Source organism: Equus asinus, chromosome 22 (genome assembly GCF_041296235.1).
Source record: "Equus asinus isolate D_3611 breed Donkey chromosome 22, EquAss-T2T_v2, whole genome shotgun sequence".
NCBI classification, from domain to species: domain Eukaryota; kingdom Metazoa; phylum Chordata; class Mammalia; order Perissodactyla; family Equidae; genus Equus; species Equus asinus.
In genome coordinates, this window is record NC_091811.1 from 32,556,341 (window position 1) to 32,573,447 (window position 17,107).

Below are 17,107 nucleotides of genomic sequence, written 5' to 3' on the forward strand. Positions count from 1 at the left end.
GAAAACTTAAAATGGTTTCCAGGTGACTAAGTAATAAAAATGAACAACTAATCCACTAGAACTCACGTCTTTTTAAGCAAACAAGTAAACAAAAAAACCAACAAGATAATAAACAATAAAACTTTTGAAATCAGATAGGCCAGGTTTCACATCCCAGCCCTTCCACTCACCAGCTCTGGAACCTTAAACAAATTACTTACCCTTCTCAGTCTCAGTTTCATCCATGAAATGAAGGCAGTAATAACAACCACACAGAGTTGCTGTAAGGATAGAGTAAGACGACCTGTGGGGAAACTGAGGCAGGTAGTACCGGTCAGCACATATAGTGCATTTGCCTAGAGCTGACATACTGGAATTCCCAGCCTCTCTTGCAGCTAGACATGCCCATGGAATTCAGTCCTGACCACTGACACATCAGCAGGAGTCTGTCCATATTAACTCTTCTGTTTCCTGCTTCTTCCTACTGGGATTCTGGATCAAAACTGGAAGCTTCCTTGCCCATCAGCTAAAGCTGTTCAAACAGGAAGACAGGAGCCCAGGAGCTTGATGGTACCGTGTAGCCATCATCCAGCCCTGAACAACTCACCTCCTAATTCCTTATTGTTTGAGACAAACAAGCATTTATTTGGTTAAGCTCCTGTGTCAGGTTTCTGTATAAAGCAGGCAAATGAAGCCAGACAACATGACGCTAACACAGGCTTGGCAAAGATCTATGTCCACCAAACATTAGTCCCCTTAGTTTCCTTCCAGTCAAAAAGGTACGTGTATGGGAAAATGATTACAATAATACCCGTAAGTTAGAAAAAGAAGCTACAAATGCTTGTAGCTACCAAAAATAAAAAATAAATTAAAAAAATAGCTACCAAATGCTAGAGATTATATGGTACAATGCAAATTTCATTAGGAGAAACAAAAGTTGCTGTGAGACTCAGGGATATCCAAGCACATTACTGTGAAGAAAAAAAAATGAGTATTTTTATTTTAACAAAGCCATTTTGACAAAACTACTTCAAAATATCCTCCTGGATTTCCCATGGGCCCAGGGCACTGTGGCTCCAGGCTGAGTGGAACACATCAGGGAGCTTATAGTAATCAGGGGAGCTGAAAATGAGTATCTGTCTGGGGTTCATTAATAATGTTTTGTGGTTCTTTATATATGGCCTTGGGTGGATATTCTGAGGTAAAATGACTCATCTTGTTTGCGACTGATGTCACATTACTATTCACACAATGTAAGAGAATGGTGAGCTGACCATGTTTTTATTACACCAAAAGGAAATATTTTTCAGATTATATCAGCACAGTTGTGGTTTCTAACATTCCTGCTACTCCCCTGCTCCAAGGAAATTTATGCTTTCTCTGAGCACAAATATGTTTTAGGCCAAAATAGTATTTACTGGGTAATATCTACAAATGTGGGGCCATGCGGGCTTAAAAGGGATGGTCCTGGGGCCGGCCCGGTGGAGCAGCGGTTAAGTTCGCACGTTCCGCTTCTCGGCGGCCCGGGGTTCGGTGGTTCGGATCCCGGGTGCGGACATGGCACCGCTTGGCACGCCACGCTGTAGCAGGCGTCCCACATACAAAGTAGAGGAAGATGGGCACGGATGTTAGCTCAGGGCCAGGCTTCCTCAGCAAAAAGAGGAGGACTGGCAGTAGTTAGCTCAGGGCTAATCTTCCTCAAAAAAAACCAAACAAACAAACAAAAAAAACAAACAAAACAAAACAACAAAAAAAGGGATGGTCCTTGGCAAAGCAACAAGGTGTTGATCCCAACCGAGGAGATGGAGGTGTTCTCAAAGTGGGAAGGAATACTTACCCTCACACTGTCCCCTCCAAACACACGCACCTGTGCATGCATACACACACACACACACGCACACACACAGACACACTGCATACTCTAGAAAACCTATGTGAGGGTTAAAATTTGGCCCTTCATGCCTAATAATATTCAACAACTATTTCAGCAAAATATCTTTATAGAGCCATTTGGAAACAGCTGCATCAAAATGACCTGCTTGGTCCCTAGTTGAAGCAAGGGCACCACAATGGTGCAGCACAGGTGGGACATAGACAGGGAGCCCTCGGCAACATGAACAGCCGGAAATGAACATCTATATAGAGTGGGAAGCACTGCCCCAGGCACAAAAATGAAAAACTGTTCTTGTTCCTCAAAAGCTCACAAGACGGCATTGAGATCAGCAGACAAAAACTTTTAGAAAACTGTAATACGTAGATATGTACAGTCATTCGTCGCTTCATAACAATGGGGATACATTCTGAGAAATGCGTTGCTAGGTGATTTCAACACTGTGCAAACATCATAGAGTGTACTTACAAAAACTCAGATGGCAGAGCCTACTACACACCTAGGCTATATGGTACTGACATTACGGGTCCACCATCATAAATGTGGTCCATTGTTGACTGAAACATCATGCAGCACATGACTATAGTTAAGTAGATAACTGTATATGAGGCAGAATTGAACAAATTTGATAATGAAGCTATGGGAAGTCATGGAAGGTCCAAATAAGAAGTGACTGTAATTAAGGAGACTCAATGTGGCATCTCAAAGTACACAGATCTCAACAGGACTCTCCTGGACCCTCCAGCCCCGATTCAGGACCTGCTAACTTTCCACGACACACAGAGAATCTTATCCTGCACCTTGACAACAACAGCAAAAAAAAAAAAAAAAAAAAACAGTGGATAAAACTCGGCAAAGGAATAATAACAATAATAACGATGGCTATTCTATATTGAGCATTTAGGGGAAAAGTTTAATATGTAATTAAAATAAACATTAAATATATCATTAAAACTGTGATATAAAATTATACATCTGAGTTAGAGAATGGGTGATTTGGCATTATTTTGCTGAAACTCAGGCAAAGGAGGAATGCTTTGCTCAGCTGACAACACTGAGCCTAGCCCACCCACCTGCATTTCTGCCTAATCAGCACACACAACTTTCTTCCCACAGGGAACATGAACGAAGCATATCAATTGACCAGCAACTTGGCTTCCTGATAGCAAACTAGAAATATTCCACTAAGAAATAAGAACGCTGTCAGGGATGGGGATATACACCGTCCTTTTGGTTGATGCAAACCGATTTTTCAGGATTTCTATAAATTCATTCATTCTTTAAGACTCTCAGCAGAAATATACACATGTAACTTTTTTGAAAAAATGTACTTGACTTGGTTCAGCCCTTTGTAATGACTATGTACACACACAATGATGTAATGACTTCTGCTTCCTAAGAAAAAAGCATTTTTCCTTTATTATTCAGGGCCAGTTCCTCGGTCTCACACCTGGCACAAAGAGGCACAGAATTCATGTGCACACATTTTAAAAAGGAAATGTTTCCTGCTGTCCTACTGTTGCAACTGACAGATAAGATGGGAGGCTGGTTTGTATTTCTTTAATCAGCTCTTTTCTTCAAATCTATCTTCCAGCATAAAGTTAGAAGTCAGTTAGTACGACTGAAAGCTCTCATCTATAGAAAGCCTATTTTGGATTTCTTTTCAAATTTTTTCTGTTTGATGAGCTGTTAAATGAATTTGCTTCCTTATATCTTCTTCGTTTCATAGCGAGTTGATATCAGTTTTTGTACAAAGAGGAGACTGCGGATTGGCTTACTCAACCTCTACTCCAACCTTTTTCTAGCTTCCTGCTGAAGCTTGATCGTTTTAAAAACTGCCTCTCTTGGATCTCTTTGCAACTCGAGTTCCAGATGTAAATTAATCTTACCCATTAGAAGCACTTGAGAGAGGCTTGGAAGCAGGAGGCGAGTTGGAACCCATCTTCCCGGCCGTGTTTCTGTTGGAGGCAGTTGTGGCCATGCTAATGGCAATGGCAGCTGGGGCTCTCTAATCCCTAAACCACAGTTATGGCAGGAGGTTCTTGAACTAAGTAATTCCAGAAGCCACCTCTTGACTCCCACTTCTCTACTCTTCTAATGATTTTGTGAAGTGTTTGATTCCTGATATGAACTTTCTTTCTGCTAAAAATACCTAGGAAGATTTCTGTTCCTTGCCTTAAATGCTGACTAATGGAATTATACTCTTCATTCCTCGGTCTGAAGATGCAAGATATGAACCAGGACAACGTTCACATGAAACATTTACATAATGCTTTGTAGTTTACAAAGTGCGTGGACATGCAGTATATAAATTGATCCTGACCACACCTCTGAGGTGGTAGGACAGGTACTGCTCTCTCCCTTGTACAGATAAGAAAGTTGAGTCTCAGAAGAGTTAGGTGACTTAGCGAGGCATTTAGCTAATAAGAGATGGAGATGAAATTCAATCCCACATTTTATGACTCAGTCATTTCCTTTGACATTAGGAAGACTCCCAGGGACAAATGAAGAAGAGAAAGGACATGGATGCTGGCAATGAATTAAACCTTCTATTTTCTATTTTAAAACACAAACTTAAAAACCTTATCATTAAACTCCAAAACCATTAAACTGGACTAAAATACCTAAGGATGAACTAGCAAATATGGGCTCTTTCATGGAGAGTGTGACTTTGGATCTGGTAGGGCCGATGCCTCAACTTTATAGGATCCCTCATTTGAAGACTCTTTGCTACTAATACCGATACTTGAAAGCTTCAGTCCTGTTTTCCAACTCTGTCTATAAACTCTCTCTCTGCACAACCATCTGGCCAAACCAAGAGTGGCTTGAAGACTTGGGGAAGCCATGATTCATTTCTCAATTTCAGCCTAACGGCAATTTCATCTAAGATCCACTCCCCTCTCCAACTAGGGCTCCACACAAATAAAGATTCCCTTTTGCCCCCACTTGCTGCATAGCTATATTTTAGTAAAACATTTGATTTCTATGCTCAGGAAAGCACGAAGGAAAATATTAAGTAAGCAAAGCTTGATTCAGACCACTTCAAAGGTGGCCAAATTCTTTCTCTCCATATCCACCCACTCCCCCACTTCATAGCGGTAGTCTAACCACAGGGTTAAGATTCAAGAGCTCTAAGAAGCAAACTTCTGACCATATGGTCGCCACTCCCGGAGAGCAACATCAGGCCTAAGAAAACATTCCAGTTTTGCAAATCTTCAAGATCATTCCACAGCCAACCTCAAAACACTAGAATTCCACAACTCCCTGACCTTGCTTTCTTCTCTGCTTGCCTCCTTTAGTCTCAGACATAGGACTCAAATCAGAAGGGCTAGGAAAATTGTTACTCTGTAATGTCCTACTTCTGCCCTTCCATCAAAATGTGATGGATTTCTTCAAAAAAAATGACAGCTATAAAGAAAAACATTTATAGTTAAGAAGAGAAGAAAGAAGATGAAAAGAGGTAGATCTGATGAGTTAGGCCAACTTAATTATCACCTTCCTATGATATTAAGACATAGGAGAAACTATATTGAAAGGCAACAAACTCTATACTAACCTGGGGGAAGAGAGAATAAGTTGAATTGTCAATGGTGAATGAGTATAAAAACTCCCCATCATACCACATGCTCTTCCCCATGGGGGAATTCATTTTAGTCATAGCAAAGAGATGGGCGGGGTCACAGCAGTCCTCCATCTGTTTCCTAGGAGAGAAAATAGAGAGAGAAAAGAACAGCAGGTTAAGTGAGCAGCAGTCTCATTCATTTGTCATTCCCACAGAGATGTGCAGCCTTACCTCAGTGCCAGCTCACAAAAGCATCTGTGTCTCCACGGTGATTAGACTACTATTAATTCACTCTTCCAGCCATCAGCATGCATGACTGGAATATTTCATAATAAAAAAAAGTTTAAGAAAATACATCAGTTCTCAGATGCAACTGACATATGTCCAAAGGCAAAAACAATCATTATAATTGCAGATGGATTGATAGATTTCAACATCCAGGTCCAGAAAAGACTTGGATGGCTAACTTGGGAGACTCTTGAGCTGCTCAGCTGCAGCAGAAAGGCATCTTTATGGTGATTTCACAATCAGCTGGGGACATCCAGTGACGGGGGACTTGACATGAGCTGTATGGAGCAGGGAGTGCACAGAGTGGCCCCAAAGAGGGTGCACTGCTCCAAACTGGGGACGAGATTAAAGAACAATCCCTGGAAACTCTTAAACAGAAACAGAATGAGAGAAGTGATGTGATTTCAGACACTGGTGAAGCAACCTGCCATCTAACTGGTCAATCCCGTGGGCCTTCTCGGTTCTCATTTTGTCTGACCTCTGAGCAGTATTTGACACAGTTGAACACTGTGACCTTTGTGAAAGTCTCCTCACTCCCTTAGTGTCTGAAACACCAGGGTTTCCTGGGTCACCTCACCCTTCTGGGCTGGCTCACAGGCTGCTCCTCTGCTTGCCCCTCAAATGGAAGCCCTGTTACATTTCTACGGGCCAGTTTTTATATTCTTCTCTAATTAAAAACCTGTCAGAAACCAAGCATTTACTCACTGAACTTTCAGAAGTAAAAGATCTTATTCTTCAGTCCCACCTCTAGAAAGACCAACAAAACTGTTGATGTAAACCACTTCTGAATAGTGCCTCCACACAGACCTGCTTGCTCAGACATCTTAGCCATCCACAGTACAGAGGCTTAGAGCTGAAAGGGGCCAGTAATGTGGAGGATGTGGGTTCAAATCCAGGCTTTGCCACTTACTAACTCCATAACTGGGGAATGTTCCTGGGCTTCAGAACTGGCCTCAGAGACTGTCAAAGTGAGAACTCACTGAGAACGTACAAGTGGAGCACCTGGGAAAAGTTCAATACGTGTCATTGTCATCACACAGCCCCAGGCTCACTGTAGAGATGAATAACCCAGTCAGTGTCTGGGACGGGCCTCCTCAGCCTGAGGCCATGGCGCTCTTCCCACCCTACAGTGCTTTCCCTGGTGCTCTTTGGTTGGCATCCCCTTCACAAAGGTTTCAGTACAAAGGACAGGGAAGAGGGGCTCGGGCAGCAAGCCTTCATCTTATCACAGTTGCCAGAATTTGCGTCACTTCTTGCACCCACATCATCCTTCCATTTCTCACCAGCTGTGCCTCTTTTCAGTCTTCCTCCATCTTCATTAACTCTTAGCAGCGAACAGAGGTAAAGAAGTTTTATAGTGAACTGCCTACACTTTGTCAAAAGAGCATCCCAGGCACTTTATATAGTCATCATAAAACAGAACTGGACATGGCTTAAGACTATCTTTAAAAATGAGGAGAATTATCACAGGCATGACTCTAAACTTTGGGGGGTGAATAAACTAAACTTTTGAGCCCTACGACATGGCTGGTGACATCTTACCACTTGTAGCCCTTCCAGTAACTCTAAGAGATAATTAAGGGAATTATTATTATTATGACTCCCAGTTCACATCTGAGGAAGTGGGATTAGAGCCATTACAGGACTTGCTCAGGTCACAGGAGTCTGAGTCTGGGCTTTTTCTTCTCTGCATGCTGCCTGCCCAGAACCATTTCACTTCACCTTAACTTTCTCTTTCCTGAAGGAACGCTTTGTAAACACCAGCCAAGCACCTGCAATGTACCAAGTGCTTTCACAGATATTTTTCCACCTAATTCTCACAGGGAGTGACCTTGGAGCTAGAAAGCTTTAAGATTCTTTTTTCGGTAACTTATCTTGGGTCACATAACTAGTGAAGTGGTGGGACGTGGCTTTGCTCCCAGGCCTTTTATCTCCTGTCTGGTACTTACTTCCAACCGGATCATTTCACTCACCTCCAAATCAAGCTAAACTTGCCATTCAGTACAAAATGCTACTGGAAATTCAGGAGAAAAATCTGTTACAGCCACATAATAACACCTCATTTTGTCTAGTACCTGGCAGCTTACATAACATGTTAACATCAGTTTCCTCTTCTCATCCTCAAAAAAACTAAGAAGAATATAGAGCTGATTATATTATCCTAAACTTACAGACAATGAAGCGCTCAGGCCAAGAGCAAGTTCATTAGGTTAAAAAATGTTTGCTTAATTATTGATAAGACGTGTGTTAGATGGACTCAAATTCACATCTCTTCCTACAGCATTCCCCTGTTCAGGGCAATCATACCTTTAATGGGAAAACCAAATACTTAACAAAAAATGGAAACTGTCACATGGATACAAATATTTTTAAAAATACAAGAGTTATGGCGAATTCATGATCACCATATCGCCATTTGCAATATGGGAGTGGTTTTCCTATCTTAAACTTTCCAACTTTTTCCTCCATCCAGAATGCCTCCCCATCTTCCTTCTGCCACGCCCATCTCTGGAGGGTGGTCTAAAAGGACCACAACATGAAAGTGTGCACATTCCCTGTGCTGAGTGGGACCCCGCACTAGCTCACCAGCTATGCTGGGTAGAGCAGCAGCACCAAAAGGAGTTGATGGAATAGTAGTCAGAGCAGTCTAGAAGTAGTCATCATGATTTTGACTGAGTTCTTACCTAACACTGTGCTGGGTTCCTGAGATATAAAATTAAACAAGAAACCAGACCTATCTTCAGAGAATACGCTCAAGAATGGGGCAACCAACAAGCAAGTCACCACTTATGTGTGCAGCAGGATGTGACCAGCACCATGACAGATGTGCACAGATGCCTGCGGTTGCTCAGAAAGAGGAGGGCATGAAGTCACACTCAGGCTTCCAGGAAGGATTTCCTGCTCTGAGATGTGCAGCCTGGGAGGAACTGGCAGGAAGAAGGAGGAGGTAAGTCACTTCAGGCAGGCAAGCTGCTGGAGAGGCATGAGATAAGAGGCACTCCATCAGAGTACTCAACACAAATATTAAGTCTGTGATCTCTAAGAAATTGTTGAGTTGAATAATGCATTTCACCTCCATCCAACCTGCGGGTGATGCTAAAAAGAAAATATATACCAGCTTTTAGAACTTATAGCAAATTTGGTTCCCATACCCTTTCTCATGCTTTGCACTGATGCTATTATCTGCTTCTCTTTGTGGCAGACAATAAAATCACAGGGTCAAAAAAGCAAAAGTAACTCCATTTTTATGTTTAAGTTTAAATTTGAAGATTATTAAGTTTCAGTTGAGTGTGAGTTGAGAATTGGAGTAAAAGTTTAAATGCATTTTATTATTCACATTCAAGCTTCAGCAGAGAGCTCCTATCAAATGATGCTATCATTGCATCACGAAGGTAAAAACTGAGGAAGCCTGGAAGCCACTTGCTAAAAACTCACTCAGGTTCTTGTCCCCTCCTAATGAAAGCCGTGTATACCAACTAAGTCAAGAAGACCGCATTTGTTTATTGTGTCTATGGACCAAGAAGACTGAGGTTCTGGGGAAACTAAACAGGCGAAGAAAGGTGAAGACTCAACCCCTCAGTTAATAACGCCCAGTGTCAGAATGAACCTTGCTGAGACTCTCTCGGATGCCATGTTCAACGCTTTGGTCACCAGACATGAAGAAGGTTGGGAGGCTGCCACTCCAATCACTGACGCTATTGTGCCCCTTCCGAGGAATGAATGAATTTGAAAAAGGAGGGGTGAAAGAGAGCTCTAGTTTGGTCTCAGTATTTGGCCAAAATTTGCTGTTACACTTCAGCTTTAGACTCAGCTAATGGAAGGCTGAAGAGTTAAGTTGCCAGACATCCAATTCAATGCCATTTCTGGCATCCCTGAATGTTTATGTGACAAATGCTTGTGTGACCAGGCACGTCACTATCATATCTAAAGAGATACGGTATCAATGTGAGCAACACAAACAGAGCGTCATTAGAGTTTATTGTTTATAACTGAATATGCAATTTGAAATTCTGATAAGCAATTTAGAAGCAAATGGAGTGAAAATCTCTTTATGTGCTTTATAGGTTGAAATTCCATCAGTCAGATGAAGCATAAATGTATCTTTAATATTACAAGAGGAAAATGCTGCCATAATAAATTTCTTGTGAAAGTTATTAAATTTTATGTACAAAAATTATGAAGAATTATTGACCACATAGGAGAATATATCATCAGTTAAAGGAAATTTTAAGAGAGAGTGTGTTTGGAAGGTAACTTTAGGAAAGATACAACATCATTTTTCTGCCAACAAACTTTTATAAAGTTTTAAATAATAATATAAGACAGAACAACAGAGTTGAGATTACATGGTAACTCAAATATTTGTAAATTATTTGATGTACTAGCATACAAAGTATTGAACAAAATAATCTTTTTATTTGAGGTACTAGCATTCAAAGTATTGAACAAGATAAACTTTAAGAACTATATTTAATTTTTAGTTATTTAATTCCATTCAGACAATGAGTTGTTCAGGAGGAAAACAAGTCCTAGTCAAGAACTCTTCATATCTTGTGATGAGGAATTAATAGTTAAATGCCAAATTTGGCCCTAAAAATTCTATGAGAAAGAAAAACTCTAAAAACAGCATCATGAGAAATCCTCATGTCCCAGTCATAACAGAGAATTCCTCATTCTTATCCCTCTTGCCTGCTTTATGCTTCTCTACAGCACCTAACACTATTTATATGCTATAAGCTTAATTTACACTTTTGTTTATTGTCTGCCTCCCCGAGTCCCAGAATATAAACTCCATGAAGGGAAAGATTTTTGTCTTCTGTTCAGTGCTGCATGCCCCTCTCCTGAAATACAGTGAGCAGATGCTTAAGAAATGTTGACTCAATGAATAACGAGGAAGAAAAGAAGTAATGTTAGAGAAACAAGAGAATCTCAGTGCACATTTCATTCTCACTCATCAAAATTCAAACTGAAGAAGTCAGTTCCTTATAGTTTTATTCTATGGAGACCAAAAAACAAAAGCTTGTCAAGATAACTGCTATAGACAGGTAAACATTTTCAGTAGCTGCAGATCCAGGATTTTTGAGATTTTCTGAGGGTGAATCCCAAGTTGCTGATATTGTGCACTAAACATTAATCTGATGAAAGCAAGCACCCATTTAAGACTGCAGACCTGTGGCACAGGGACAGTCCACGGGCTGATGGGGCTGATAAATCCTGTTTCCTTCACCACAGCATCTAACTTTTAAAATCTGACTTTAAAAATGTTTGATTAGGTTTCAGCTTTAATCTTGTCTCCAAAAAGTTCTTTCTATTCTAGCGATATCTGCCTTCAGTCAATTATTGATTTTAACATTTGGTTTTTGGCCAAAATGTGCACCTAATGCATTTCCTCCAGAAGCTAAATCAATAGTCCTATTGTAAACCGTCCTGTGTTGAGCTCCTAAAATTCCTTTTAGACCATTATACGTTAACTGCTTGGGTTAATGTCACAGAGCCTCAGATGCATTGCTGAAAATGCGCCCATGTTCCACATCAGAGGCTAGTTTTGAAATTGAGGTAACATATACAAAGCCCTTAGAATGTTACACGGTTTCAATAAGGTTTCGATCCTATGTTATAACTGCATTCCAGATATAATTATTAATAGTTACCCACCCTTCCATTTCCAAAAACGTCCCTATTTGTATGATAAATTATATGTTCCCTCTATTGTAGAAACTAAACAGTTGGCAGCCAATAAAAGAGGGCTTTTCTCTTTTTTTCACTGAATTGACATACAATTGACATACAATATCATATTACTTTCAGGGATTCAATATTTTTATACATTATGAAATGATCACGACAATATGTTTAGTAACTATCTGTCACCATATAAAGTTATTACAATATTATTGACCATATTCCCTATGCTGTATATTACATTCCCATGACTTGTTTATGACTGAAATTTTCTACCTCTTAATCCCCTTCACGTATTTTACCCATCTCCCATCTCCCTCCCCTCTGGCAACTGCCAGTTTGTTCCCTGTATCTGAGTCTGTTTTTGTTTTGTTTTGTTTGTTCATTTGTTTTGTTTTTCAGATTCCATATATAAGTGAAATCATATGGTATTTGTCTTTCTCTGTCTGACTTATTTCGTTTACCATAATATCCTCTAGGTCCAGCCATGCTGTCACAAACGGCAAGATTTCATTCTTTTTTATGGCTAATATTCCACTGTATAGACATATATATATATACCCCACATCTTGTTTATCCGTTCACCTATGGATGGACATTTAGGTTGCTTCCATATCGTGGATATTGTAAATAATGCAGCAACAGAAAAAGAAGGCTCTTCTTTAAGTGAAGAATCTGGTGGCCTAGTGTGAAATCACAGAAGTTTCTTATTCTAAATAACTTAAATGGTAGATTTCACACAGATTACGGAAGGAAGGGTTTGGGCCATCATAAAGTTATTTTTCCTCCTGACTTGAAAGGAATCTTTATCTTAAATAATCAGTTTTGAAGCAAGTTTAAAATTCAGGAGTCACTGTTGACTGAGGGCCCAGGATCTTGAACAAGAATTTGCAGAAGTTGCTCTGAAGTGAAGGAGAAGCAGGGAGTGGGAGCAAGTGATGGCAGCCCCATCTCTGGGGCAAAGGTGATACTTTCTGTCCACAGTATAGTCCCCTACCATGGCTTACATCATTGACCTAAGAGATTCAATAAACACACTCGATATAGGGTAAAGGTGTATTCATTGTATTTTTCTGCAAAATTCTCTTGAACGGAGTGGAGAAGAAATACTTTCATTAGATTATTGCATAAAATAATGTTTTCTACAAATACAATAAAAAGTCTTTTCAAAGATTACTCTTCTGGATAATTTGCCAGGATTACAAAATAGAGAAAAACAGCTCTTAAGACAGCAAGTAATCTTTTATTTGGCAGCATTTTACTCTTCACATTTGAAATGACTGCATAATAAAGGAGAAGGGTTCCAAAGAAACACAGATTAGTGCCATGTGTAGTTGTATTTCTCTAAAACAGGCAGAGCAGAGTTAAAGGAGGAACTTTTGGAACAGAACTATTTCAAGGATGATCCAATTTTCCCTAATACATATTTGTTTTGTAATGTACTTAACAAGTACACATGATTATTTGAATTAAAGAACATAAATTTTTCCATGAAAGATTTCAATGAATGCTTATCTTCAGTCTTCCTACTTATGCTTACTTGTCTACATAACTAGAAAGACTCTAATATTGTCCTCTGAGAAACACCTGTTTGCTGTTTTAGCATCTGGAAGTGACTCGGCTCCTTTGGACAGCACTCATTTGGTTCACTCAACAAATATTTATTGTACTTTCTACATGCCCAGTGCTGTTCTAGGCACTAGGGGACAGTGTGTGTGTGTGTGTAGGGGGCAGGAATACCTTACCCTCTTGAATGTGAATGGAGAAGCCAGACAAACAAGATAAATAAAGTATGTGGGGAAGGGTAGGAGTTGCAATTTCTAACAGGGAGCTAAGTAAGTCCTCAATGGAAGTGACATTTGAGTAAAGACCAGAAAGAGATGATGAAGTGAGCCATGTGGCTATCTGGGAGAAGAGCATTCAGGCAGAGCAAACAGCAAGTGCAAAGGCGTTAAGGCAGGAGCATATCTGGTATGTTCAAAGAACATGGAGGAAACCTAAAGCTGAAGTAAAGAGAGGATGAGGCAGGCATGTCATGGGAAGAGGATCATGTAGGGCTGTGTCTGGAGAAAGGAGGAGAATTTGCCCTCACCACCAGCCTTCTTGTGGCATCATCCACCAACCCTCAAGAACAAATCCAACTCTAAAATCATCCAAAGACATTTGGATTTTACTGAAGTTGTGTTGGAGGGGGTGGGCTCACCACAATGCAGGAACTTCACAGTCTCCCAGTGATTACCTGTCTCTCTCTTACACATAGTTCCACCATTTCCTCTAGCCACCCCCCAATCCCACATTCTCTCCATCACATCTCTCTTATCCGGAGCAATTTCATTCCATTAGGCTCTCCAATTTTGAGCCCTCATCCCCCATAATCATTTATGAGCATATGTAGGTATGAGAAAACTCATTAAACAAACTCTTTTTGGACTTTTTTCCTCTTTTGGAGAAGGGAAGGATTTGAAAGACAAAGAAAATTTTCCTGTTATATGTTTAATCTTTATGAATAAAATAACTTCTCTGTTGGTCTATTTGCAGGACCACGACAAAACAGATGCTCCAATTACAAATTACACTGATTTACAGTTCAGCTGTTTCTCCAATGTACAGGTTTACACAGCAGGGTGGGGTGCAGCAGGAATTTCTTTGCGTAATCACGGTCAATGGTGCTCCTGAATAGCACTAAGGGGCCAGACATTACATATGAAATATAAAAACTCTATTCAGAAACATCTTTTCTTTTCTCATTCTAATGACAACTAGATCTGAGATTATTTCTGTGAAAGATGAGCAGAAGTTAGTGGAAGGCGAAGCAAATGGAAAGGAGGAGACGAAAGTGATAGAAACTACATTATGGGTTTTCCAAATTATACAAATTTTCCTAAACTAGGGAACTGAACTAACAAACATTAAGATGACCAGGGGAGTGATAAATTCTAGAAGGTGACGTCCAGGAGTCAAGCTCCTTGGATTCACCTCAACTCTACTGCCTACCAGATGCAGGCCCAGAGCATTTGGCCTGAAATCATAATTGTCTCTTTCATGATTTATGACATATACTCTTGGTATTTCTGTAACTAACTGTTCCAGTATTTGAACAGATTCAAAATTATTTTCTGGGAAAAACTGGCTTTGTGCTACGACCCATTTCCACAGGATGGAATTCGGTGTAACAACACACACCAGGGAGTCTCAATTCTCTTAACAGAATGTCACCCGCTTGTCTAAAACATATGTCTCTCTCTTGACTCAGCACAGAATACTAGCATTTAAAGTTGTCAACAACCTTTAATTGACTGTCATCTAGTTCTCACTGAACGTGTGGTTAAAGGAACGGGTACTTGGGAGAGACAAAGAAAGGTGTTCGCTGATTTTCTCCTAGGAGCTAGATTCTTTATTATGTTCTTTCTCTGTAGCAAGTCAAATCACGAGCAAGTCAGCTATTTGCATTACATAAAGTAGTTTTAAACATCTGCCCTATAAACTTTTATAGATGTGCACAGAGCTATTCTCCCGGTCAAATATGTCAACTCAGCTTACCACCAACATATTGTGAAAACACTCAGGTAGGCATTTTCATCTCATCCATCCATCATCCTTCGCCTTGTTGCTATGTTCACTACCTTTGCACTTAGTTGTGAATTGTTTTATGAATATCATTGACCCTATCATAATAGAAAAGTGCAGAGATATTGAGAGAGTTGACAGCAATAGTTAGGAAAAGTGTAGGCTTGGAAATGGAAACAGAAGTAGAGATGATTTTTAAAAATTGAAAGCATTGAGAAAATAAAGGATATTACAAGTGTAGATGGAATGAGTCATTTGACAAAGAGTGAATAAAGAAACAACAACTGGCAAAAGAGAAGGAAAATGATAGATGAAATGGAAAATTTTTTAGTTGGTCAATAAAGGATAAGCAGAGGCTGAAACCTAGAGACTAGACAAACCGACTATGATGTATTCAGTGCTTGGAGATGAACAAAACTGTACACAACTGGGAGAAGGACAAAAATGTTTGAGGTTTTTGCAAAAGGAAAAAGCATAGATGTCAAATGTCATTAACCCAATGATAATTCAGGATAACGGTAGGGCATCATGAAAAAACTTAAAGAAGATTGTGCCGGTACTCCTGATGAAAATGTGTAGGAAGCCATGGATGCTTCCCTATGTCCAAGGCCACTCTGAATCTGCCAATCAGAGGGGACAGGGGCACGTGTTTATGGAGTACCTGCTAAGGAATTCCTCACAACATCTGAGGAGATCATCAAGGAATGTGCTCAGTTGCCTCAAAATCCTTCGATGCAGACAAAACCTAACCATTTGGAGAAAATGTACCTAATTGGCTATAAAACAAAAAGCGGAAGAATATGCTTTCAAAGGACAGACTTACCCTCTATTTGGTGGAAATATACAGGGAAATGCAAAGTTAAAAATTCCCTGATCATTTTGCACTTAAAAACAAGTTTTGGAATGGTAACCTATGTAAAAGTTGAAAAGTCTCTGAATTAACTAACCATCCTGTAGAAATGCCTTCACCAATTTACGCTACAAAGTTTTGCTTTTATTGAGGATCAGTATAAGAAACAGCTACATCAAGAATAGCAGTCAGGGGCCAGCCCGGTGGTGCAGTGGTTAAGTTCGCACACTCTACTTTGGCGGCCCGGGGTTCGCCAGTTCAGATCCCGGGTGCAGACCTACCCACTGCTCATCAAGCCACACTGTGGCAGGCGTCCCACATATAAAGTAGAGGAAGATGGACATGGACGTTAGCTCAGGGCCAGTCTTCCTCAGCAAAAAAAGAGGAAGATTGGTAGCAGATGTCAGCTCAGGGCTAATCTTCCTCAAAAAAGAAAAAAATAGCATTCAATAACAAGTGTTGGAGAGAATGTAGAGAAAAGAGAACTCTCATATACCAACGGTGGGAATGTAAACTGGCCCCTATGGAAAACAATACAGCAATTCCTCAAAAAATTGAGAATAGAACTACCATACGATCCAGCTATTCCACTTTGGGGTATTTTTCCAAAGAACACAAAAACACGAATGAACAAAGATATAGGCACCTCTATGTTCACTGCAGTATTATTCACAATAGCCAAGACTTGGAAACAATCTAAGTGTCCATCAAGGGATGAATATATAAAGATGTGGTATATATACACAACAGAATACTACTCAGCTATACAAAAAGATGAAATCTCACCAGTTGCAACAACATGGGTGGACCTTGAGGGTATTACGCTAAGTGGAATAAGTCAGATGGAAAAAGTCAAATACAATACGATTTCACTCATAAGTAGAAGATAAAAACAACAAGCACATAGATAACAGAGATTAGGGTGGTGGTTACCAGAGGGCAAGGGAGGAGGGATGAGGGAGAAATGGGTGATAGGGCACATGTGTTCAGTGATGGATAGTAATTAGTCTTCAGGTGGTGAACATGATGCAGTCCACACAGAAACTGAAACACGATGTACATCTGAAATTTATATAATATTATAAACCAATGTTGTCTCAATAAAAAAAAGACCAAAAAAGAATAGTATTCAATTTTCTATCAGATTGAAGCTACAGATAATGTCTATTATGTATCCATGGTCTTGTTTATCTATACAATAACTTCTTCCTCGAATTTAGTGTCAGGAAAATTTTTTCTAATTACATAAAAATGTATGCTTCCACTTATCAAACAATGAGAATTATTT

The 17,107-nt window shown here is 39.9% G+C and overlaps 1 protein-coding gene across 1 annotated transcript in view; it reads right to left on the bottom strand.

The window, feature by feature from the left end:
* ST8SIA1 (ST8 alpha-N-acetyl-neuraminide alpha-2,8-sialyltransferase 1) overlaps positions 1-17,107 on the bottom strand; it is a 156,367-nt gene that overhangs the window by 94,130 nt on the left and 45,130 nt on the right. The window contains exon 2 of the mRNA XM_014832452.3: positions 5,427-5,571. Coding sequence (XP_014687938.2) covers positions 5,427-5,571 — 145 coding nt within the window. The remainder of the gene's footprint in view (positions 1-5,426; positions 5,572-17,107) is intronic.